This window comes from Eurosta solidaginis, chromosome 5 (assembly GCF_040869045.1).
Source record: "Eurosta solidaginis isolate ZX-2024a chromosome 5, ASM4086904v1, whole genome shotgun sequence".
Classification (NCBI taxonomy): Eukaryota; Metazoa; Arthropoda; class Insecta; order Diptera; family Tephritidae; genus Eurosta; species Eurosta solidaginis.
The window spans coordinates 103,070,805-103,098,368 of NC_090323.1; the positions used below are offsets into that span (position 1 = coordinate 103,070,805).

Below are 27,564 nucleotides of genomic sequence, written 5' to 3' on the forward strand. Positions count from 1 at the left end.
CAAAAATGCTAAAAATTAAAATATCGAAAAATAACATGCCGAAGAAGAAAATGTCGAAACAATGTAATGAATGTTGTGTCAAATTCGCGCGAATTGTACACATCATTCATTCATTCGCTCGAATTTTACACATCATTTATTACATTGTTTCGACATGTTTTGTATACATGCACTGTTTCGTAGGAAGTAATTTTTTTTGCTTTGCACAGCGTTATTCATGTAAATACTCTAACTAAATATATGCGAGCTAGCGGTAAACCTAAATATGCACAACAAATCATCAGCTTTTCTAAATAAAATCAGCACAATTAGTACTGAAGATGCAAACAAAACCTAAAAAAGTATATCAAAAGAGAAAAGAACGAATTCGAAATATTCTTGATAAAAGGACAGAGTATACAAAGATTAAGTTTTGAGAAATTTAGCATATTTCACTTCGCTATGCTAAAGAGTCCTAAATATATTTGTAACTCTAGATACTTCCATATATTGAAATAGTTAGTTTGTTTAGTAAATCCGAAAATATGTTATGTAATTTGTGTCTTTAATTAGAAATTAATAAAAGCAATTTTCTGTTGTAACCAAAAAATTCAACGTACTGCTAATGTGCACGTATGGATGAATATATCGTGTAGAGTGAACCAAATATTTATAATAAGCTATACATTTTGACAAACAATTTTCGACGTTTGATAAATTTTTGTGAGTTGAGTATAACTCTTTAATCTTTTTTTTTGTATTTTTTATTATCTATGTATAGTATGAATACTGTTTCCAAAAATTACGTTATTGTGATTTGGAAACACAATTTCGACATTTTTGGCTATTTTTCTTTTTTCGACATTGTTTAATTCGATAAAAAAAAGTTGTCTCTATAAATGGGTTTTTAACGATTCGGCCTTTTGTGATTCGAAATTTTTTCTTTCGACATATCGTACGGATCCCTTCAGCATAACGTACTTACACCAAGGTCAAGTCAGTCGATACTACGTTACATAGGGTAGATATGAATGTGGAGAAAGCCTTGGAACACCAGGAATATGCCCTATAGAGTTTTTCTGGACACTGCCGGAGCTTTCATCACCAATGCAGTGGACGCTGGTTATAAACCAATTGCTTAAGCGGTTCGACGGAGGACCTGTCAAACTCACGGCATATGCAGATGACGTTTCACTCATCATAAGCGGCAGATTCCTAACAACAATCAGCTCTCTGATAGATCGGGCACTTCGGGATGTACATACCTGGGCATCTGGAGTTGGGTTAGCCGCCAAAGCGGAAAAACCCGATCTAGTATTATTTACTAGGAAATATAACATCCCTAAATGAACTAAGCCCAGGCTTGGCGGGGTAAAATAAAGCACTAAGTATCTAGGAGTAATACTAGATAGTAAATAGTCGTGGAAACTCCATATGGAAGAACGAGCTAAGAAAGCCTCCGCGGCACTGTATGCATGCAAGAGGATGGTAGAATGCACGTGGGGCCCAAACCCCAACTCTCTCATTGAGTATTTACGGCAATTATCAAACCCATATTTTACTATGGTCTTCTTGTTTGGTGCACAGGCATACGTATACCAAAAAAATTGAAGGGGTATGCAGATCCTCAATGATAAGTATAACGGAAGAACTAAAAACTTCCCCGACAGCAGCATTGCATGCCGTTATACACATCCCGAATGCAGACCTAATGGCCAAAAATATCACGTTAGCAACTGCAACAAGGCTTAAGGCCTCGGGGCAACTTGAGTGCAGGACGTATGACCATAGCATTATAGGGCCATTTCATATGGGGAGAATGGAATATATGATCCCTGAGCTTCGAGAAAAGGGTGCGGAAATGGCGGAACACTCTATGCATTCAGGCTACCAGATCACTGCAGTGTCTTTCAGGTGTACATTGTTGCCGGGAAAAAGAAGAAATTATGGAGGCAGCGTACTCAAGACAATTATCTTACACAGTACTTCATAAAGATGTGTCCAGGAATGTAAAAGAGGGTTAGAGAGACTTCGCTCGGGCCGCACCATATATCTATACAGGGTTCCCGGCCATAAAGCTTTTTTCAGCTTTTTCTAGAAATTGTTTAGCTTTTTTCAAAACTTTAGAAAATCTAGATAAAAAACAGTTTTATGTAGAATCAATTTTAAGTAACTTTTTAAGGTTGTTGCCTAATATCATCTTCGTTCCGTGTGTTTGCCACTCTATTGTGTGACTAAGTCCCATTGTAGCTATGCAATGATACTATATGCTGCGTAAAACGACGGACTCGACCCGTTGCAAATCGCATCCACACGAATGGGATAACTCCTTATGTTTCTGTATTTATGTCAACAGGTATAGGTTTTATTTGAAAGATAGCGTTAAGTGTAAGGCTTATAGCTCATATAAAGTAAAACTTACGTAAGGAATTATTATAAGCCGTAAGGTAGAATATCACAACTTTATTATAAGGCTAATGGATCAAGAAAAATAAGGCTTACTTACATAAGGCCTTATTGAAACAAACTACTTGCTGTATTATAACCTTTTATATAAGGCTTGTATATAGCCCACCCAAAACCAGGCTTACATAAGCTGTTATAATAATGAGGTTGAATAAGGATTGGTGTACCACAGTATAACCTTATTATACGTTTTATTGTACATAAAAAATTGCTTGGGCTTATAATAAGACGTTATCTGACTTCAAATTCTTTTATTCATATTCGCAATAACCATAGGTGGACACCACTACATATACACGATTACCAAATTGAGAATGTGTTAGTATACACGAACGCGTGGCTAGCTCGAATGCAAAATCAAATATTTGTTTAGTTTGATTTCAGCGCTTGTACTGTAAGCACGTATCACCAGGGCTGGGACTATCCGCATGTTCGAATATCCGGATTTCCATACGGATATCCGCTGACAGGGATAAAATCCGGACGGCATGGATATCCGGTTAATATTCGTTTGTGAAACTATCCGGATTTATGAAGATCCGGTTAATAACCGTATTTTTGAATATCCAGTGAAAGCCACAAATTGATGTACCATATATGTTTATTTAACAATAATAACAATAAATTCGTGGAGCATTTACATCAATTAACAGATTTTTTCACAATATAAACAAATGGCACTGTTCTTATTTTCACTTGTTTGTAAAATTGTAGCTTTTTAATTTTTGACGTTAATTTAATAATCTATAAACATATTTTGTGAATAATTTTTCGATGTTTGCTTCGTTCAATTCTGATACGCAGATATTAAACTTTTATATTCCATTATCCGGACATACGGATATCCGGACTTTCCGTTTACGTATACGAATAGCCCAACAGTGGATATCCGGATTTCCCATTTATGAATCCGGATAGCCCAATTTTTTACTTAGCTATCCGGTTATTCGAATATCCGGCTTATCCGGATAGTTCAAAAACCCGGATGCAGTTTCCAGCCCTACGTATCACACGCAATCTTGGTAGAGTGTTTGGTCGTACAATACGAATGTATGTACGTACTTATGAATACAACATGTTTCAGGTTGAATGGGAAGTGGATTTTTTTTTTTTTTTAATAGCGCCAATAAGCCACAATGCTTAGTTTGCGGAAAAATTATAAACTTCATTTGCAAGCAAAGCTTAAGTCGACATTTCGTTTTACTCCACAGCAGCGTAAATACTCTTACCCCTGAGGACAAAATGATAAAGTTCTTCGAATGTAAGCTTGCTTTTTTGGAAAGATAAAAAATTAATGAAATGGAAGAAAATTTGTCTGAAGCAAAATTGTAAGCTTCTTTCGTGGTTAGTTACTAGTCATCACACTCCTCATCAATCTAGGGCGTTCTAGGGCGTTGATCAGAAAAATAAATAAAAGCGTTGGGCGCGTGAAATTTCTAATTAAGCCTCAGTTGATCGTACTTATGCATATATGAAAATATCATTTATAAAGATGTAAGCAGTTGACTATCAATAGAAATTTGATTCGGCCCACGCTTTTATTAATTTTTCTGATCAACGCCCTAGATTGATGAGGAGTGTGATGACTAGTACCTATGACCTACCTAATTATCTTTTTATCTTTTAGTATTATTATTACTATTCATGAATGTATTATGTGTTCCAAATATGAGCCCAATCGGACCACAAATATGATTTTTTTGAATAACTTGATCCTTGCGCCACCTAGCGGTGATTTTTTAGGTTGCTCTCTATTCATGTATGTATGTATTATGTGTTCCAAATATGAGCCTAATGGGATCATAAGTACGATTTTTTGAAATATTTCAATCCATGCGCCACCTATCGGAGTTTTTTTCTTATTATCACACTGTAATCGGGTCCTGAACTGTATTCCATTGTAGCTTATCGGAAAGTTACTTAAATTTTAATTACAAAATTCGTTCACAACGGCCTGTCCAGTCAAGGTAAATAAAACCGCTTAAAAAATACTAAAACTACCATATTTTACTCCTCAAAAATGCAAAAAAAAACAAAAACTTTTTCGGGGATATGTACGTATTTTTCGACCGTTCTGTGTGGTAATATTGCGTGCGACACTTCCTTATTGTACGGACATCGAAATCAAACTAAATGTGTTTGGGCGTTGATTTTGACGAAGTAGTCATTTTTCGTTCCCTCGTCGTATACGTATATTCATTCATTTTTATTCATTATTATCTTGTGCAATCTTAAATTTATACAATTCATAAAACAGAAGTATACTTATGTATATAAAATTTGCAAAAGATAACAGTTAATGGTGTTTAGTGTCCAAATAACAGGACAGAGGTAACACCATTTCCTTAAATAACTATAAATCTATGTTGAACATTGTGGGGTGCAATACAAAATCTATGTAATGAAGTAAAAATAGTTACAGAAGTTGAAGAATTAAACAACTTCCAATTTACAAGTGTGCTTACTACGAAAGAAGTATACAGAGGTAGTGAAAGACAAAACATGTAATGAAAATACTAGTAATTATATTAATTAATTATAAAATTTGTTAAATTTTTAAAGGGACACTTTACGTAACAGGCCGCAACAGAACTTCTATATCATCATGACTCAAACAAAGGAGCCATAGTTTTACCTTCTTCAAGAAAACAGATAGTCTCCTAATGCTTTGTTTAGCTTCAGGAAGCTTATTGAAAACCATGCAGGACACTATTCTGTAGAAGTTGCGAAACAGGGTGGTACGAGAACCAGGAACTACATTTGAATGTGAGCTGCTTCTTAGCCTTTGTTGGACTACGTAGATACCCACACCTCATAAAAAATATTTTTAAAACTTTATAGAAATACAAGTGCCTCACAGGCAGAATATTTAACCATTTAAAAAGGTTCATAGTGTGCGATAGGCGGTTCGCGTTACATATTGTTCTTATGAGACACTTCTGCAGAATTAAGAGCGGACGAGTTTTACTATTATACGCACTTCCCCAGCAACTTATACCATATTTTAATTTAAATTGTACTAGTCCGAAATACACCATTTTCAGCACACTGCGTGAACATAGTTTTTTAAGACGATAAAATGAGCGCAGAGTGGATAACAGATATTGTTTCATAGTAGAGATATGGGACGACCACCTCAAATTTTGATCTATTATAACACCCAGGTACTTAAAATCGGATACCACTTCGATCTTAAAGCATTTTCCGTCGCAGTAAAATTCAGGTGCATAGCCAACTCGAGACCCCTGACCAATACAAGTATGAGTATAAAGTTCATACCGCATACAACTTTCAGAATGAAAAGTAATATCACTGCTTGGCACTTCCTTGCCTGAGAGGCTGAAATACATCAGCTTGGTCTTATTGCTAACAATCAGCGTATGAGAAGCGAACCATTGCCTCAGCAGGTGCACATCATGATTTATATCCGCAAAAAGATTGAATGCATTGTTTGTCGCATATGCAATAGCCAAGTCATCTGCAAAAGCAGTAACTTTACCCAGGAATGGTATTGAAAATATAGAATTTATATAAATTAAAAATAAAACTAGACCAAGGACTGAACCTTGAGGGACCCCCAAATCCATCGAACTAGCTGTGCTTAAAGAATTGTCTATTCTGACCCTTTGTATTCTTGTATTTAAATATGATTTAAACCAATCAAGAACATTTCCACGGATGCCAGCTGAATGTAGTTTACTTAGAAGAATATTATGGTCAAGCATGTCAAAAGCTTTTGTTATATCAACAAAAAGACTACCACAATACTTTCTTTCGTCCATGGACTTATACATAAAGCAACATAGGTCAAGAAGAGCATCTTCAGTAGAAGCTCCTGACCGGAAACCGAATTGCATAGGACTGAAATAGTTAATTTTTTCCAAATAAGCCATGACCCTACACTTCACAGCTTTCTCAAAAACTTTCGAAATTGATGTCAAAAGTGAAATAGGTCTGTAGTTGTTCTTATCTTTCCTATTTCCCTTCTTATATAGTGGTATAACAACACCACATTTCAGATCATCTGGGAATACTCCTGAGACTATACTACAATTAAATAAATACTTTAAAATGTCAACAACATAGAGAGCAATATTTTTTAACATGCTATTCGAAATATTGTCATTTCCAGATGAATTATTATTTTTCAAAGAGTTTACTAACCTCAGGATCTCTGTGCCAGAGATAGGGTCCAAAAAGAAGCTACTTCCTGGAGAAGTATGTCCAGAATCAAAATGGTTGATGTTACATGTGCAGCTAATAGGGCTATTATAGGGCAAGGAAGCTTTTCCGATTGTAGCAAAAAAGTCATTAAAGTGATTAGCAACGTCCACTGGGTGAGAAATATCCACCCCGTTGATATCTAAGACAATAGAATTAGCATTGGCGACCGAATTCCGATGAAGGATGTCATAAACCACATTCCATTCTTTTTTAAGGTCACCATATGCAGCTATTAGTCTATTTTTATAAAAAAATTCCTGACTTAAACGAGTTTCTTTATGCAACCTGCTTGTAAGACGGTTCGCGCGCTTCTGGAGATGACTGTTACTGGAATGTTTGTAACTTTTAGCTAGTAGTTTATTTTTTAGTTTAATTTTTTTGAGTAAATTATGGTTAATCCAGGGCGTGAGAATCACATCCGAACGCTTTGGAAAAGTTACAGAACTGGATTTACTTAAGTGAGCTTCAAGCGTAGACAAAAATAAATTGTACGCCTTGCTTATTTCCTGTTCTGCGTAAACATTTTCCCACTTTTCATAACGAAGTGATATCAGAAGATCTCTGAAATTAATTTTCTTGACAGCTGTCATCCTCTTACGGTTATTATTACGAATAAAATTTAAACAAGTAAGTTGCAGACCGATCATACAATGGTCGGAAACTCCCAGATCAAGGTTTAAAGCCACACATGGGCAAAAAGTAGAATCGTCGAAGCGTCCGTATATATGGTCTGAACATGTGCCAGAGTCAGGTCGAGTAATACATTTAATAAACGATGACAAACCATGACTTGCCATTAACTCAAGATGATTATCTACTGCAGAGTTGTTGCCGAATAAATCAATATTGAAATCTCCTATAATAACTAGATTTGTTGTTTTAACCTCATCTAAAAACGATGAAAACTCTTCATAAACTGAATGCAAGGGAACAGAGTGAAGTCTGTACACACAAGCGAGGCTCAGTAGCTTATCACATACTTTCATATCTATTTTCATAATATCCGCACTGGTAAGGCAGAGTCGTGTTACCTCGCACTCATACTTGGTATGAATAAAAACTCCAACACCACCAGCTGAGTATGAGTCGTTGGCATTAGCCAACAAATGGTTTACATCTTATATTTCTAATAGAATTCAAAAAGTTAATGTAGGTAGTTACTACAGTAGCCTGCAGGAAGTTAATCTGGGCGTACCCCAAGGCTCTGTCCTTGGCTCGGTACTGTTCCTCATTTATATTAATTCAATTTTTTCAATTCCATTGAAGGGCAAAACGACTGCCTTTGCAGACGATCTTGCCATTGCGTATAGTACAACGAGTTACTTCGAACTAATATGTGATATTAGCCACGATGTACATATACTGAGGACTTGGTTTGCTTTACACAAGCTACTAGTTAGTAATAAAACGAAGTTGATGTATTTTAGCCTTGCCCCCAAAGAATTTGAGGCTTGTGATCTTTTTTTTCATTCAGCAGAATGCGCACGTTTTAACATGCATCATATGGCGTGCACTTTGAATGCCACGAAAAGTTCATTCGCAACCAACGTTAAATGCAGTGATAACTGCTTCAGGATTGATGTTGTTGAAAATTTCAAATGCCTAGGTATTATAATCGTAATCATTTAAATTGGTCTGCACACATTCAGAAACTAAAACATTACTTTCTGTACACTACCAGTCATTTCTATCGTCTCAAAAAGTGTTGCACTATGTCCACTCTAAAAGCTGTTTACTATGGTCTAGTCCAATCGAAACTACAATATGGGATCACCTGCTGGGGTGGCGCCTCGGCTAGTAAGTTGTCACCAATTGTAACACTCCAAAAGGGAATTATAAGACGCATATGTGGCGCAAACTACAGGTCTCACGCTATGATATCCTTTAGGAGACTAGATATACTACCATGTCGTCATCTATATTTATTTAAAGTCCTAAAAACGTTCTTTATTAGATCCGGGTACTTAGAAAGTTATCCTTCTGAAGTCTACAACCTTAGGAGCAATCTGCTTCCATCGGTACAAATCCCGCATGGTAGGACATCTCACTTCAAAAGTTTTTATACATACACGTCGTGCAAAATGTTCAACTCTCTCCCTGCTTCTGTACAGATTATAAGAAATATTAACCTATTTCAAAAGAAAATAAAAATGTATCTGATTAGTTTTAGCCACTACGATCTAGAATCCTTGCTGAGGACGTTGTTGTAAGCCATATCTAACTTTTGTAACTATATCAACTGTTTCTCTATCGGAACCTTAACTAATTAACGAATTATCAATTGTTTCTCTATCGTAATCTTAACTAACTAATTAACTAATTATCTGAATTATTATGAGTTTTTTCTATAATATTATTAAAAACTATACAGCCCACACTGAAAAAGAATTCTACTATGTGAACTGCCATTTAATACTATTTTAAAATTTAATATAAAAAATGCCATGTACTTCTCTTATGCTATATAGTAATAGAATGTGCTCTTTCAATATTGTAATTTATGTAAATTATGCATTAAGAAAATGTTTAATAAATAAATAAATAAATAAATAAATAAAAATAAAAAAATAAATAAAATAAATAATAAAAAGGAGTAATAATCATCCACTTCATAGGAGAAAATCCAAATTTCCGATACAAAAACTATATCGAGGAGATAACCAAAGGCCTCCAGGTTTAAACATAATGAATCAAAATTCCGACGCAGACTTCTCACATTCTGATGAACGATAGTTAAAGTGTTTGTTGCTCCTGATAAAATATTTGGTTCGTTTACGACGTTTATGATAGGGCTGTCATCTATAAAAAAATGCCTACTGTTCATTTAAAAATTAATTAATTAAGTGGACAGATCAGCTAGATCTTCAAACGTACTTATTACAACAGCTCTATCATTTTCGGTCTTTCTTATATGTAATCTTGAATTTTTGAACCACAAATACTTAAAGTGTTTCTCCCTTTTAATCTTACTAGCAGCTGAAAATAATCCGCGGTTATAACCGGTTAAGGAGTTATTGATAAAAATGTTTTTAATATTGTTGCTATTATTTGGAAATAAAGAAGTATTTAGTTTCTTACGCGCAGTCCTCTTGGCCAACATAATTTTCTTCTTGATATCATTAGATTTGAATTTTATTAGAATATTATGAATAAAATTATTGCCCGACGAAGATTCCCTTACGTTTTTTCGCTTAAAGCTAAATTCTTCTAGTTCTTCCTCCAAACCACTACATCCAAGGCATCCCTGAAAATTTTGTCAACACATTCTTTGGCATTTTCTTTATCTGCAATCGGCAGTTCCACTATTTCAACTGTATTTTCTAATAGCTTTTGCTCCTTCCAATTCAATTTGCTTTCCAGCTTTGAGACCTTGGTTTTCAATTCTTTGTTCTCTTCCTTTAGCTGCTGCACTGTTGCTAGAAAGTCAATGTTCATTTGCTTAAGGTTGAGAATCTCTTCGTACAGAAGTTGAAGAGTTACATTGTTGTCACTGCATGTTGCTTTGTGCACTTCTTTCTCTGCATTACACTCTGCCTTGCGCTGGTCGCGTGTTGGTTGGCTCAAAGCAGTCGGCGCAAGTAAATGTTTATTGTGACTTTGCGCTATTTGGGTAGTTGTTGTTGCGTTTTGCAATGTTTTCCTTCGCATGACACTGCACTTGTCACATCGGTATTTTTGGTTGTTTACCTTGAAGAACTCAACATCTTGAGATTTTAAGTTCACGCATTTACAGTGAAAGTAATTTTTGCACTCTACGCAATCAATTTTGTTAGCACTATAACGATCGACTTTTTCTTCGCAAATTATGTAACTCATATTGCACTTTAAAATATTAAATACTTCGTTTGATAGACTTTTAAGCGAGCACCCCACGATCACAACCGTCTTGCACGAAGTTTTTTTGCTGTATATGCTGTATGGCCGCTTAGCAGATGCTAAGCCCATGCCCAGCCACAGTAATAACCTATTTCAAAACTTTATTTAACCGGGGGTCATTCATCGGCAGTGGTTCGGCCAGCCCAGAAAGTGTCATGAAAATATTACCTCCAAAAATTCATTTGCCAGATATTGTTTGGCATCGGTGTAAAACACATACCAAAAACTTGAGAAAAAACTCACAAACAGTGTGGAATGTAGAGTTTACATTTGCATGTGTTCTTTAAAAGGACAAAAAGTAGATTTCCTTATTGAAAATAGTTTTATCGGCGTTCTTATTTTGCAAATAAAAAACCATTTACTTCAAACATATTACGAAAACTTATATACTATAGTGGAGTTTTTTGTGTTATTTAATCGGGGATTGCCCGTATTGCTTTAAATGTATGAAAACATTTATTTGAAGCAATTTATAATTTTATAATTTACTAGCGTACCCTCGCCCGCTTCGCTAGGCGATAAATGCAATGATTTGCTGAAAGATAATAAAATTAATACGAAACAAAGCAAAGTCTTTGATACAATTTCATTCGAACTTTATTGCAACACTTTTTGGTAGACAACGTTTTTGGGTTTTCCGTCTTTCGCGTAAATGAATAATGGCGATGGTTTGCCTACTCGTGAGCAACCTACATACAATTTTCCATGAGCAAAATTGGGTATTCTAAATTAATACCGCACATTTGTAGAGACTGTCCTTGTGCCTTATTAATTGTCACAGCGAAGGCAACGCGAATAGGGAACTGCAAACGTTTGAAATCGGATGGTAAATCCGTCGGAATCAGTGGAATTCTGAGTATTAAAACGTCTTCCCTTTGTACTTCCCTTTCAAAATTGTTGCTTCGATAACGTTACCCATTAGCTTCTTCACAGCGAGTCGGGTACTGTTGCAAAGTCGTGGCACATTAATGTTGCGCAGCATAATAATCGGTGCTCCAATTTTTAACCGTGAATTATGAGGTGGTAGGCCTGGCAAATCGAATCGTTTAAGAATTCAGTTGGATAATCTACGACACCATCTTGATCAGTAATAGTGTCCATTGACTTATATGCAACTATGTCACTAGGTATTTGATCCAGAATAGCTGCATTTATGTCATTTTCGTCCTTATTTTTCCCAGCTAAAATTGCTCTTTCGCTGAGCCAAACATAGTTTTTGTAATGTTGAACTATGTTTGGAAATACACTGAAATACACTATGTATCAATGCCTCTTTAGATTGTGCAAAAGTGCAGAAATTGTTAAGCAATGTAATCATTCCTGTTGGATCGACAGACATTTGACCATTTCCCATTTTCAGTAATGGCTGTGAAAATTCAGTTGCTGACGGATCGTTTTGTAGTTGAACACGTACGTTTGAGGTGAGTGTAAGCGTGTTTACATGTCTCCATAAATACTGTTACGAATATTAGCAACACTAAGTGGTACTGTCATCTCTAAGCCGATGCTAAGCAGTGACTTGCTTGCACATCAATAATTCAATCATTAGGTCTACACATATGTACGTACACGCAGCGGAGAAGCAACGCACAAACGCATGCAGATATCTTATCTGAGATATGCAATAATAATTGTGGACGTGTCGCTGACAAGCACACGCGCATATGAGAGCTATACACGTACATCTGTAGTTATAATTATAACAGATAACCAACTAGTAGATTCTAGAACAGGAGCGCCTAGAAGATGCAACGAGGAAATCAAAGAGTATAAAAGGCAGCAATAGTAGAGGCGCTACAATCAGTTTGAATTAAGTACGCTATCTGTCGGGCAATAGTAGAGTTATTTATTGTGAAGTACTTGAATAAAGGCCATTTTACATTATTGAAAAATGGAGTTATTTATTCAACAGTTTAGTGATTCGAACCTTAGCAGAAGATTTGAAATAAGCGGAATTGCAGTAAATTCGTTACAATTGGTGTCAGAAGAGGAATTGTTGAATAAATTCCGAAGATTGGGAATACAACTTGGACATGGCAAAGTTGAGTGAATTGACGATCCAACAAGTGAAGTAGGAGTTGGAAGTCCGTGGATTGGCTACTTTTGGCGATAAATCCCAGCTACAAAAACGACTAAGTGTAGCTATGGTATTTGAACGAATCATCAATGCTGAGGAGTATTCTTTCATTATGATAGCGACAAAACAACAACAAAAATGGAAGAAAAAACGAAACACCGCAGACAGTGACGAGTACAATATCTGTACAGACATCGACAATGGCATCTCAGCTGGAGTCACAGGAGGCACGCATTTCAGAAATGGCGTCGCAAATGTCATCTCAATTGGAAGAACAGAAGACATATATGTCATCTCAACTGGCAGCGCAAGAGGCACGTATATATGGAATGTGGACAAAAATTTCGGAACAGGTATCATCGCAGCTCCTTGTGAAACTGGAAGAGGGGGATTCAAAAATTTTACAACTCGATGACAAAATTGATGCCGAGATAGAAGCGTTGAAAGGTCTTATGCAACAGTTACAACTAAATCGCCCATCTGTTCCAGCAAGCAATCCGAAGGTAAAAACTCCATCTTTTGACGGCTCTGTTCCTTTCGAGGTATTCAAGCTTCAATTTGAGAAGACGTCAGCAGTGAACAACTGGAATGCTGAAGATAAAGTTGCTGCTCTATTCGTAGCATTGAAGGGGCCTGCAGCCGAAATCCTACAGCCGATTCCCGAAGGAGAGCGGAACAACTATGAAACATTGATGGCCGCTGTTGATAGACGTTATGGAAGCGAGCATAGAAAACAGATATACCAAATTGAGTTGCAAAACCGTTACAAAAAACAAATGAGATATTACACGAGTTTGCTTCGGATGTTGAAAGATTGGCTCATCTTGCAAATGCGGACACACCCGTGGAATACACTGAAATGGTAAAGATTCAGAGCTATATTAACGGATACAGAACGTCGAAACGAAGCGAGCCACATACGTGAACCCAAAGCCAACATTTGCTGAAACGGTATCCCATGCACTGACTCAGGAAACAGCGTCACTTTTGAGTAAGCCAGCATACAAAGCTCATTGCGTGGAAGTGGAAATGCCAGATTGGGTAGACACAATTTTGGAAGCACTGAAGGAATTACAACAAAACAATGCCGGAGTTATGAAGTATTTCAAGTGCGGTAACCCAAGTCACATTGCACGTCATTGCAGCACCGGTCATGGTAGTTCAAATTACCGTCAAATGAAATGTGGATGGCAAGGAGCGTGTACTGACTCTAGATACGGGCGCATCTCATTCTTTAATCCGATCCGATTTGGTCAACAGGAGAGTAAAGCCATTACCTGGAGCAAGATTGCGTACGATTACTGGCGAGTATAACAAAATCCAGGGAGAAGTGGTATGTGAAGTCTTAATTGGAAAGGTCACAGTTCTACACAAATTCGTTGTAGCGGAGATCGTTGATGAAGTCGTATTGGCAGTGGACTTCTTGGTTGACCATGACATCAGGATCGATATGCGGAGAGAGATTATCTGCTACGAGAACGAGGATGTGCCACTTAACTTCAGTTTGGAGAAAGGTTTCAGCAGTAAGCGAGTGCTGGTGGAGAAGACTCGACAAAGACCGCGAAAGTCAAAGGTAAAGGTTGATTGAAAGAATGGGCCAAATAAAGCGAAATCAGAAGTACCTGCGAGAGAAACACTGGCATTGACAAAACCAAATGGGGGCACAAAAACGAAGGAAAGAATTTCCCAGAAGGAAGGCGAGGGTAGTTTCAAGCCAGGGCGCACTACTGTTGTGAAACGTGGGAATGATACTGATTATGCGAAGCCAATCCGTCAAGCGCAAGCTCTGCGAAGTAGTTCATTGGCCAAAGAACAGAGTGTGAGGGAACGGCCGAGGGTACTGAGTAGTAGGATGAAACACAGGTACGACAAGAACTATAATTCGGAAGGTTTCTTGGAGGGAGATTTGGTACTGCTATATAACACTCACCGGCGGAAAGGTGTTCCATCCAATTTTGGTGCAGTTGGGAAGGCCCGTGCAGAGTTGTGAAGAGGATCAGTGATGTCATCTACCGCATACAAACAATTGGGAAACCACGAACTATAAGGGTGGTTTATTTGGAGAGGCTAGCAGCGGTTAGATCGAGAGATTTGTCTGATCGGGACGATCAGACTTAGGTGGAGGGCAGTGTGACGAATATTAGTGACACTAAGTGATACTCACATCACTAGTCTGATTCTAAGTAAATGAAGCCACAACAACAATAAAGCAGGCAGTCACTTGTATCTACATAAACGAATCAATCATTATGTCTACACATATGTACGTACACGCAGCGGAGAGGGACGCACAAACCCATGCATATATCTTATCTGAGATACTCCCAAAAGTAGGCAATCGTATGTGGAAGTAACACTCACATATAAACGCGCATGGGCTATGCGAGAAGCTACAAAAATCGTGCATCTGTAGTTATAGCTGAGAAATTTATATCTGGTAAACAAATAGCAAAATAGCAAATTCTAGAAATAGAAACGCCTAGAAATATGTCAACGAGGAAACCAAAGAGTATAAAAGCAGCAGCTGAGGCACGACGAATGAGTTTGATTTAAGCACGCTATCTGTTGAGCAGTAGAAGTGTTATTGGGAAGTACTTTAATAAAGGCCATTTTGCATTATTGAATAGTGGAGTTATTTATTCAACAGTTTAGTGATTCGAACGTTAGTAGAAGGTTGCAAATAAGAGGAATTTCAGTAAATTCGTTACAATATATGGGGTATTCCATCCCATTTCGACCAATTTTGAACCCGCTTTAGAATTGGCTGAAAGTTTTTCTTCTTTTTCTAGCGTACGAAAGACGTTTTTCAGAATTTTTTCATCCAACTCAAAAAGTTATGAATTTAAAAAAAAAACACCGTTTTTGTTTTCAAAATGCTTTTTCAAAAATTGACCGTTTGGGATCTTTTTTTTTTAAATTTGTTTTTAAATGTACTTTTGGGAAAAAATACAAAAAAATTTTTAAAGTTTTTTTTTTTAATTTTTCAGTATTTCGAGATTTTTCGAATTTCGCCATTTTTTTTTTTCTCATAAAAAACTTCAATCAATTCTGCAATCATCCACACTAATCCCGGAGTGGGCCGATTTTTTTTTATATTTCTTTTTATTTAATTGATATTAGAGAAAAATTGTAAGTTTACAAACCGCGATGGTTACTAGGACATGTTTCTGAATTTCACTTCTTCATCAGCTAGCTTTTCGGGAGCTGAGCGTTGAACTCGAATCTCCAACATTCATATCAGTGCAAAGGCTGATGCCCTTAGCTGCTGAGCCATATGAGTGTCCCGTTGTTCGCTGTACAATTGGTCTTTAAGAGTTGCCTTTTTGTTTATATTCCTTTTGATCACCATGTAGGCACATACACTCTGTATGTAGTTTATTCCTAATGGTGTGGATATGATTTTTAGGTGCGCTTTTTGAAAGCTTAGTGACATTTGTTCGGATTTTTACAGTATTTGTTTTAATACTTCCGCTGTTACTATTATATCAATATGATCATATGTATTTAATTAGCGAGCTTTGCTCATATTTCTTTATACAATGGTTTTTGTAATTGATATTAGAGAAAAATTTTAAGTTTACAAATGGCGATGGTTACTCGGACATGTTTCTGAATTTCACTTCTTCATTAGCTAGCTTTTCGGGAGCTGAGCGTTGAACTCGAATCTCCAACATTCATATCAGTGCAAAGGCTGATGCCTTTAGCTGCTGAGCCATATGAGTGTCCCGTTGTTCGCTGTACAATTGGTGTCTAAGAGTTGCCTTTTTGCTTATATTCCTTTTGATCACCATGTAGGCACATACACTCTGTATGTAGTTTATTCCTAATGGTGTGGATATGATTTTTAGAAATGAGATAAACTGAATTAAGCAAGGAAATAAATACAAGCAGGATAGGCTAGTGGTTAAGGCAACTGCAGTTTCATCGTGTGATTCGCGGTTCGAATTTCAGTGAAACCTTTGATAACATTACGAAATTGCCTGATGATGAATTCGTGGTGGTTTTCGAAATGGTACCATTGCAATATGTCAGTAAATGTTTCTTTCTTTCTTTTCAGTTTCTCTTAGAAAAACATAATAATTGAATATTCAATTATTATAAGCCGATGTTAAGCTCATGAATTCTTAATAATAAGTATAAATTGAACACACCATTAAAGCAAACAAACAAAAATTTAAAGAACCTAGGTTATACTGTTTTCACACAGAAACTTAATGATCTCATTTCACCCTCTAATGAAATCGTAAATTTTTTGCTTTCACACAGATGTAACTGCCCGATTAGTATGAAGGATGAAATGTCAAGCGAATAAAATGACAATGCTATATGACAGACAATCAGGGTAGAACGATACAAGGTGGCAGCATGGTGACATACCTACAAACAAAAAAATTCCATGTACTTCTAAATTCGATGAACAAATGTCAAAATCGTACTGCGCCGGTAGTTGATGTATCAAATCAAATAAAAAAGGATATAATCAGCTGTTCGATGCGGCCACCTTGTATCGTTCCGCCATGCAGACAATGACATTTACTTTGACAAATGACATTTTTAAGCACTGAACACACCAAAAACTAAGAAGCGGAACGCTGCCAACAGAGTTACATTGTGCTTTTGACTTCATTAGGCATTCGATTAGCTACTAATGAAATAATTATATATTCGAATTTTATAGGGAAGATTGAGCTCAATAAGCGCCTTAATGTAGAAAACTACCTTTATTATTCAATAAGCCGTCTGTGTGAAAACAGTATTAGGGCTTAGGAAAAGGGTTGAAAATTATCTTAGCTCTCCAGCCGCGTTTGTTCAAGCATGCATTTTAAAGCCTAAGTTCTTGAGAAAGCAATGAAATCATTTGTTACCCTTATTTCTATTGTTAATTTCATTAATATACAAAATGCTTGTATTTGGAACAATGCCCTTAAGTGTGCCGCTTGCAACAAGATCACACATTGCCAAGCTATTATGCACGGTGTCAGAAGTGTTCCGCATGTGTCATCAATATTGGAAATTATGTCAAATACGACTGAGACGTCGAACTCGTTGACTCAGCAATATGCACCGCGTGCATTAGAGTGGTCAGGTACACTACAATACACTCCACAAACATTTCTAATATACACATATGCATAGGTACCTAAATCAATAGCAAGCTAGACATTAATTAAAGATATGATCATATATGTATGTAGAATATAAAATGTCAATAAAAACTGGGGAAAACTGATAGTTTTTTTATGTAATACATTTTTAAACATAAATAAATGTAAGGATTTGTATACAAACACTCGTAATTATTAAATAAAATCAGAATCATTTAGATATCTTATTCAGCAAGTCCGTTGTTTTTAGTTTCCTATCTTTGCTTCCCCCCACCAGCGGTAAGGGACAGAAATGAGGAACAGAAATACTGAACAGTCCTAACACTTGGTAAAGGTGGAGACCTACAATTTGATGTATATCTCGTAAAAAGCACATTTTTATTTTTGTATTATGTCACACTTTGTAATGTACATATATATTACCTTGTCTTTCTTATCCTGGCGAGCATATGGAAAGCATGGAATTACAGCAGTAACTCTTGACGCTGATGCTATTTTACAGGCGTTGATCATTATCAGAAGTTCCATCAAGTTGTCATTAATTTCACCAGAACCAGACTGCACAATGTATACATCTTCACCACGCACGGATTCTCCTATTTCCACACTGAAAAACAAATTTTTGTTTTCAACCAGTTTAACAGTGACATCTTTAAAAATATTATTACAATTCAAATATATTTAATAGTGGAGTTCAGAGTTTTGTGAATTTTTATTGAAAATTTAACCCACAGCAAATGTATGCTACAAATTGTGGTTTAGGGTTACTTTTTAGAGCTTTATTGCAGTTGAACTTAAAACAAAAAACTTATGTTTTTTTTTTTCTTACTTCGACGCGTCCGACACTTTTTTGTGTCCTCTACAGGAAGTGTTAATAAATCTTAACCTTAATAAATCACAACACTTCTTCGCCGGTAACATTTATTCACTATAAACGTACATTTAACACTTAATATATAATATTTCCATCCACATTAGATCACAGCTGCCAGTTGACAATTTGAGATTTACTTTTTAATACTGAAAAAGTACAAATGGATTTCGATATTGTGCTTTTTGCAGTGACGTAGAAATACCCATATATTTTGATAGTGTAATATAAAAAATATACTACACAAGTGTGCGATCCAATGATGAATGTAAGTGTAGTATTGAGAGCGATAACATGAGTATCCCAGCAGGAAACTAAAGTTAAAATGGCAACGTCCATTTATTAAAAACAGAGTAATCAAGCTTTTTGGAAAATTTGATTTTTGATTCAAAAATAGTTTGAAATATTCCCAAGTTCCTTAATTTACCAAGTTGTAGACGCTTCGAAGGGTAACTGATATTTTTACATATAAATCCACATGAAACTTGGTTTGACAATGCGGCTTGACACGGGAAATAGCACAAGCAAAGTGACGACCACTCGCTTAAAAAATCATATCTCTGAAACTAATACAGGTGCCGCAAGCAGAGACGTGCAGAATGTTGAGAAAATATTTGGCTCACCTTAAAAACATAAAGATTCGTTCATGTTAATTTTTTTTACTATTTTGTTAAATTACTTTAAATATTCTATAGTAATTTTTCGCAGAGCAGAAGTTGCATTTTTCTTTTTTTGGGTCAGAAAAAAGCAAATCCATAATGGAACTTCCACACATTTAACAAATCGAAGGGCCGTCTTAACAGTTGCGTTTCCCCATTATAATATTTCTCGCAGGGAATCTCAACATTTTTGCGACAGCCGTGCCCAGTGTTTACTCGTTGCTGTCTCGCTAACAACTGAACGATGAAATGTAAGAATATGTGTGAAGTATGTCGGGCTCAATTGACCTATGGCGCGCCAACCATTGATTTAAGCATATTTTAAATGCAGACATCTTTTTTCAGTGCGGCTTAGAAGCTTTTTATAAACTCGGGCTCAATTTTACATATTTATGTATGTTGGTATTTTAAATGGTGCGTTAAATTTTACTTAAATTAAACACACTATTAACCATACAAAAATAAGTAAGTAAAGCAAGCCCGATTTTACAAAAAGCTTCTAATTCGCAATGAAAAAAGATCTTCGCAAACAAATGTGCACTACAAACAAATTAATAAAGACAGAAACTGTGTTGTTAGTGTAATAATGAGATAAACTGAAAAAAGCTAGACAACAACCACAAGCAGGATAGCCTAGTTGTTAAGGCAACTGATATATCCGTAGTTCCAATCTAGGTGAAGCCTTTTATAAAATTACGAATTTGCCTGACGATGCTTACGTAGCTGTTTTCGAAATGGTACCATCGAAATATGCCAGTAAGTGTTTCTTTATTTTCATTATCTCTTTCATAAATAAAAATAATAACTGAATATTAAATTATTTTAAAACGGTGTTAAGCTCGTGAATTCTTAAATATAAAATAACAATTATTATAATTACAGATTTTTGAAGTTATACTTCTTTAGGCGTGTCATAAACGATGAGAGTAAAATCTTTAAGAATGTGACTTAAAGTCACAGGTTGAAAATACCGTACGTGTGTGTGTTCGCTGTGAATTGTACGAGCAAACTTGCTTTGAGTGGAATATCACGGTTGTATGTGTTGGTATTCGAAATAGTAAAAGACTTCGTTTATTTGGGAACCAGCATCAACACTAACAACAACATCAGCACTGAAATCCAGCGAACATCACTCTTGCCAATAAATGCTACTTTGGACTAGGTAGGCAATTGAAAAGTAAAGTCCTCTCCCGGCAAAGGAGAATCATACTCTACAATTCAGTTATCGTACCCGTCCTGCTTTATGGTGCAAAAACATGGATCATGACTTCATATGAAGCGGCTCTGTGAGTGTTCGGGAGAAAAGTTCTTGGAAAGATGTATGGACCTCTACGCAGACATCAACATAGTTATCAATTAATTGTATTGGTATTGGTATTCGAAAAAAGCCAGGTATGTAGGAATATTTGTATGTATTTTAATTTCATATCAGCTTGACATACATACCTATTTTTGCGTGTTAATGTAGTTAATGGTTAAGAATGCATACATCCCTTGAAAAAAAAATTGTAGTCAAAAACTTTAAACGCCCCTCGGCAGTGTTTGGCAAGCGCTCCGGGTGTATTTCTGCCATGAAAAGCTCTCAGTGAAAACTCATCTGCCTTGCAGGTGCCGTTCGGAGTCGGCATAAAACATATAGGTCCCGTCCGGCCAATTTGTAGAGAAAATCAAGAGGAGCACGACGCAGATTGGAAGAGAAGCTCGGCCTTAGATCTCTTCGGAGGTTATCGCGCCTTACATTTATTTAAATAAAATAAATGCAAGGCGCGATAGCCTCCGAAGAGATTTTGGACCGAGCTACTCTACCAATTTGCGTCATCCTCCTTTTTTTCCTAAAAATTGGCTGGACGGAACCTACATGTTTACGCCGACTCCGAACGGCACCTGCAAGGTAGATAAGTTTTCACGGGGAGTGGCCCAGGATCTTCGGTGTGGTAGGCGTAGCACGCCGCCGCACATAGATACCAACAAACATACAAACAAAATATAACTTTTGTTTAAGAATTTTAGAGAAAAGTTGAAAATTTTTAACTAGAGAGAATGTATGCATTTTAAAGGACCCTAGAGTAAACTCTTAAGAAATATTTTGATTTATTTCTTTTGCATGAAAATGGAAGCAGCTAAGAAATTTTGACGTTTGACGACGCATGGCGATTCACTCACAATCCTCATCGAATATTGAATTTCAATGGATTTTAATAAATATTTAACTTTGATTCTTTGATTGCCTGCCGGATGGTCACTTTTCCTGCGTATTGCCTAAAAAAAGATTTACAAACGAAATTTTCCCTAATCAGTTCTTGAGTGCCATTTTGTATGGATTTTTTGGTTTTCCTTTAAGGTGGAAGCTCCACCCGAGGAGCTCAAAAGGCTGGTGGATCAATAAAGGTGTAGAATGCGTCTTGCCATAGGCGCGGATGCGAATGCGCTGACAGAGTATGGCGAGGGGACCATGTTAAAGATAGAGGAGTAGTCTACAGGTGGCCAACAGGGGTAGCGTGCCTATATATGTATGTTTGGCCTACGTGAAGATATGAGCTATTACATTGAGCTCTGAGCATGATTGTGGTGATTGAAACCACGTTTTAAACTTTAAACTATATTTTATTAATACGCCTAAATGTATGCGTCTATTTTATTTTTTATTTTTCACAATAATCCAAAATTTTTTGAAAATTGAAAAATCAATATTGAAACTTAAAATATTGATAATACATTTAAAAATTACAAAGTTCAAAGGAACTAAAATACAATGTTAAACAAAAATAATAAGAACCCTACATTACTCCCCCTTCAAGAAAATTTATCATTAAACAAATTGAATGTAACTCTCTTTTTATGTAAATTCTTGGTGTTGTTTGTGTCTGTTGTTTCAATTATTGCAGGTTTTAATCTATCAATAGGAATAGTTTTAATATTATTATCTATTTCAAGCTTAAAACATTTTTGGTCTTTTTCCACAATTTTGTAAGGTCCTTCATATGGTTGTTGTAATGAATGTTTATTAATGACTCGAACAAATGCAAATTTACAAGTTTGAAGATCTTTTGGAACATAAAATCCAGTATCAGCATCTTTATGATGACTTAAATTTGATCTAACATTTCGAAAATGTTCACGTAAATTACTTAAAACTTCAGTTGATGAGACATTTTTAGCTGATGGCACAAGTTCCCCTGGCAAACGTAAATTCTGACCGAAAACCATTTCCGCTGGTGTAGCCGAAATATCTTCTTTGTAAATAGATCGCAAACCAAGTAATATGACAGGTAACTCGTCATACCAATTATTTGTGTCCTCTCTAGCTATTATAGTTGTTGTTGTTGTTGTTGTAGCGATAAGGTTGCTCCCCGAAGGCTTTGGGGAGTGTTATCGATGTGATGGTCCTTTGCCGGATACAGATCCGGTACGCTCCGGTAACACAGCATCATTAAAGTGCTAGCCCGACCATCTTGGGAACGATTTATGTGGCCACGTTAAACCTTCAAGCCATCCCTCCCTCCCCACCCCAAGTTCCTTGAGGAGCTTGGGGTCGCCAGAGCCTCGTCTGTTAGTGAAACAGGATTCGCCGCGGATAGGTGAGGTTGACAATTGGATTTGGAGAAGCTATATATTGCGCTGGCAACCTGAAGGGTTGCGCTACACAGCCCCTTGAATCTGGCATTTTAGTCGCCTCTTACGACAGGCATACCTACCGCGGGTATATTCTGTCCCCCTAACCCGCTGGGGGGAGCTATTATAGTAGTCTTTAATTGTCTATGAAACCTTTAAACCATACCATTTCCTTGAGGGTGATATGCGGATGTTGTAATTTGGTGACTACCAAGTAATTTAGTTAACTCTGAAAACAATTTCGATGGAAATTGGCTACCTTGATCAGTTGTTATCTTTAACGGAACTCCAAACCGAGAAATATATTCTCTAAAAAACTTATTTGCAGTTTTAGTTGCTGAAATATCTTTTAATGCATATGCCTCAGGCCAACGGGTAAATCTTTCAATAATCGTTAAAATATAGCGATGTCCTTTTGAAATAGGTAATGGTCCAACTATATCTAAATGGATGTGTTCAAATCTATTCTTAGGAATTTGAATTTTGACAACAGGGGATTTTGTATGACGATAAACTTTAGATATGTGTATTGGGCCAAGTTTTATAATTGTATAATAGTACTTTTTTGGAGCTTTCTGGCCGGCTTTCCTTTAAAATAAAACAAATGTTTACTTCTTCATCCTACGCGTTTCGACGCTGTATTGCGTCTTCCTCAGGGATTTCTATTTATTACACAAAAACGAAAAACATAAATTGTTGGAAATTAGCTTAGTCAAAAGACGATACACAGTTTTGAACATATTGGACTTACATCTTTTTGCTACTTAATGCACAAATTTTGTATGAAATTTAAATATAATATCATTACCTCAGTAGATAATAACCACACAATATAAAAACACTGGTACATCATTCGCTCTCAAAAGCTAAACATTTAATGTGATGGCGCTTGCATACGCGCAATTTATGCTGTCTACATCTTCTCGATAATTTACAACTTTCGATATATTTTGTTGTATGCGCAGCCCTTCTAACGTCAACCTTCTTCTTATTCTGTTTTCCACGTCCAAAATCTTTACATTATCGAAATCAGCTGTGTGCTTGCAGTCCGTCAGGTGCTGCGCTAAAGCTGTGGTGTTTTTGTTGTTTTTTGCGTCTAACCTGTGTTCATTTATTCTCGTGTTGACCGATCTTTTTGTTTGTCCTATGTATACCTTCCCGCAAAATTCCCCCTCTTTTCCTCCCCCACATGGTATTTCGTAGATTACGTTGTGTAGTTGCTCCTTTTTGATTTTGTCTTTGGTTTTCGTGTATATGTTTTGGATTGTGTGATTTCGTTTGTGTGCATAGCTTATGTTGTTGGCTTTAATCATTTTATGTAATGTATTGTTGTCAGTTAGTTTTGGTATGTATGTGACGCCTGTGTATATTTTTCTATTGTTTTCTTCATTTGGTGTTGTCGTATTGTTGCTCGTTTTTTGTTTAGTTTTGTTTTTCGCCGTGCGTATTAGACCGTGTATTATTTTATTTGGATATCCATTTTTTTTCAAGTATGATCTGAATCGTTTTCTTGTTCTCCTCCATGAACTCCTGGTCACTCAAGGAGTAAACTTTGTTAATAAAGTTGATTACTGTATTTCTTTTTTGATTCCATGGGTGGTTTGATTGGTAATTGATCATTCTAGATGATGCCACGGCTTTTTTGTACCAATCCGTTTTTACTTTGTTCCCGATGTTGTGGATTTCCAAGTCCAGAAAAGCTAATTTGTGATGTTTTTCTTTTTCTAGTGTAAATTTTAATTTTTTGTGTTGCTCGTTGAAAGTTTTTAGAATTTCGTCTACGTCTTTTGCCCTAACAATAGCGAAAATATCATCTACATATTTTCTGTTCCCTTTGTCTGCATTCGTAATCACAATATCATCTTTGTGTTGGTATATGACCCGTTTTGTTTCTTCGTACACTTGCAAAATAAATTTATCTTTTTGGCTATTTCTTAGTTTATTTTTAAACGTGTTTACCCTTGTTGCGAATTTACATCTCACCATATCTTTTTCTCTCTCATCGGTTATGGTTTGTATACTTTGTTCGACGTCCGCTATAATGTGCAGGGGTGAGAACGTTTTTCTAGATATGGGAAGGGCGAATTTATTACCCATGGATAGTAACCATTGACATTCAGGAGGGATGTCTATTCTGGTGTTATTCATAAACCAGTCGGTATTGTGCTTTAGGTCGAATTTCTCAAAGTTTTCCTTGATCGAATTTTATATTGTGTGGTTATTATCTACTGATGTAATGATATTATATTTAAATTTCATACAAAATTTGTGCATTAAGTAGCAAAAAGATGTAAGTCCAATATGTTCAAAACTGTGTATCGTCTTTTGAGTAAGCTAATTTCCAACAATTTATATGTTTTTCGTTTTTGTGTAATAAATAGAAATCCCTGAGGAAGACGCAATACAGCGTCGAAACGCGTAGGATGAAGAAGTAAACTTTAGACTTTTGACAATTAAGACACTCTTTTGACCAAATATTAATATCTTTATTCATATTAGGCCAATAATATTTTTTAACTATGAGCCGTCGTGTAGCTCTTGTACCCGGATGTGCTATTCCATATAAAATATCAAATACTGTCTTTCGCAAATTACTCGGTACAAATGGCCTAGGAGTTTGTCCTGAAATTTCACACCAAATATTAAAATTTAAAATGGGAATACTAATTAACTTTAAATTTAGATATTGAGAATCAGATACAAGTTGATTTAAGTCATCATCTTTTTGTTGTTCAGTTTGTAAAATTTTAAAATTCAGTTCTGTATTATATATTGCATTAACCTCTAGATAGCGTATCTGCTACAACATTGGATTCTCCTTTAATGTATTGTATGTCATCAGTAAATTGTGCTATAAATTCCAAGTGTCTCGTTTGTCTAGGACTTCGTTCTGTTTTTGAATTTAAAGCAGTAGTCAAAGGTTTATGGTCCGTATAAACTGTAAATTGTCGTCTTTCCAAAAGATATCTAAAATATTTTATATTTAAATAAATCGCCAATAATTCCCTATCAAAAGCACTATACTTAATTTCAGTTGGAGAAAGTTTTTTAGAAAAGAATGCAATGGGCTCAATTCTATAATTGCAATTTTGTTGTATAACGCCCCCAATCGCTGTGTTAGATAATTTAGCATAAATGATAAATGTATGCGTCTATTTTATTTTTTATTTTTCACAATAATCCAAAATTTTTTGAAAATTGAAAAATCAATATTGAAACTTAAAATATTGATAATACATTTAAAAATTACAAAGTTCAAAGTAACTAAAATACAAAGTTAAACAAAAATAATAAGAACCCTACAATGATAAATCGGGGTATGAATGGAGAGTCCTTGACAGGCCATCGTTCTCAGACCATGCATATATCAGCTTCAGAATCCCCCTTAAGAGGGTAGAGAAGGTATTCCTTCAGAAATTCTAGGGCAACGGACTGGTACAAATTTCAAGTATGTATATCAGGAAGAATGCGGCAGCCTTAAGAGGTTACTACCGTAGACTACCTCCAAGCGCAACAAATTCTAATGAAACGCGCTGACAACTGCGAGCAACAGAGCTTGTCCTCTGAGAATATTCAAGGGGAAAACGAAGCCACCATCGTGGAGTAAGGAGTTTAGTTTTCTTAAAAGGCAGGTAAGAGATTTTTAAGCTGACAAAAGTCGCGGAAAGTGTTGACTGGGACGAATATAGAGATCTATTGAGGATCTATAAACGTAAAATCAATATGCCACAGAGGGTTTCATTGAACAATTTCTGTGCGGACATTGAATGCTCCAGCGAAACTGCGAGACTGATGAAAGTTCTATATCATGGAGATGTAGTCCAGAGACACACACAGTAGTGAAGAGTCCCATGAGGCACTTATTAACACACACTTCCCATCAGGAGATGATGCGGAAGAGTCATGTTGGCACGTCTGTAATCATAATACGGAGCAGGAGGTACCAGAATTGGTGACATATACCAAAATTGAAGGGCGATAAAAACTTTTGTCAAGTTCAAATTTCCGGGTCCAGATGCTATTCTGTAGATGATAGCAGGAACGATAATATAATGACTAAGGGTTGCCATGCAATCTTGGACAACAGCTCGAATAGTTTTCAAACCGAAAGCGGGAAAAGTCAGTCATCTGCACCTGAAAGACTACAGGCCAATTAGTTTGACTGCTCAAAACCCTACAAAGATTAATAGAGAACATACGAAAATTATTTCCACAGATTTCATTAACTAATTGCCACAGTTTCCTTCGCTCAGGTCAGTCACATTCAGCCACCTTACAACAGCGTGCCACCTTATGGAACCGTCTAGTAGAGGTTTACGCCGATCACTTAATCGGCGGCGTAGGCTCTATTATATACCGGCGGCGGCGGCGTAGGCGGCGCGCCGGCGTACGCCGGTGTTCTTACTTTAAAAGCTTGATTTTTCTATTTACAAAAATAATATTTAGGAAAGGTTTTGTTTATATGTATTTAAGGAAATCAACGTGTTGGCAATTTCGGAAAGATCCGGGGTTTTTGTATCAAAATCTCGCAGACCGTTCAAAAATTTTCAGGAGTAGCTCCTTGCGAAGGGATTGTCCCTCGTTCGCATGCTCCAGAGAGGCTTCGAACCTAACCCCGGTCTTTGGAATTGCTACTGCTGCATCTGCTGAAAAGAAATAGAGATACATAAAATAGTCACACTTTTGCCTGTATAT

General features: G+C 36.2%; 1 protein-coding gene and 1 long non-coding RNA gene across 8 annotated transcripts in view; one reads left to right on the forward strand and one right to left on the reverse strand.

Moving 5' to 3' along the window:
• The window catches only part of Prps (phosphoribosyl pyrophosphate synthetase), a 614,635-nt gene that overhangs the window by 427,205 nt on the left and 159,866 nt on the right, over positions 1-27,564 (reverse strand). For 4 of the 7 annotated variants that reach the window (XM_067756580.1, XM_067756577.1, XM_067756583.1 and 1 more), the window contains exon 2: positions 18,151-18,334. In XM_067756580.1, coding sequence (XP_067612681.1) covers positions 18,151-18,334 — 184 coding nt within the window. Of the gene's footprint in view, positions 1-18,150; positions 18,335-18,556; positions 18,775-19,221; positions 19,248-27,564 lie in introns of those variants that run through there. The other 3 variants (XM_067756582.1, XM_067756584.1, XM_067756578.1) reach the window with 3 other exon arrangements.
• LOC137233513 (uncharacterized) lies at positions 19,666-21,980 on the forward strand. The gene is made up of 3 exons (XR_010947500.1): positions 19,666-20,013; positions 20,140-20,649; positions 21,378-21,980. It is a non-coding gene; the product is annotated as an uncharacterized lncRNA (long non-coding RNA).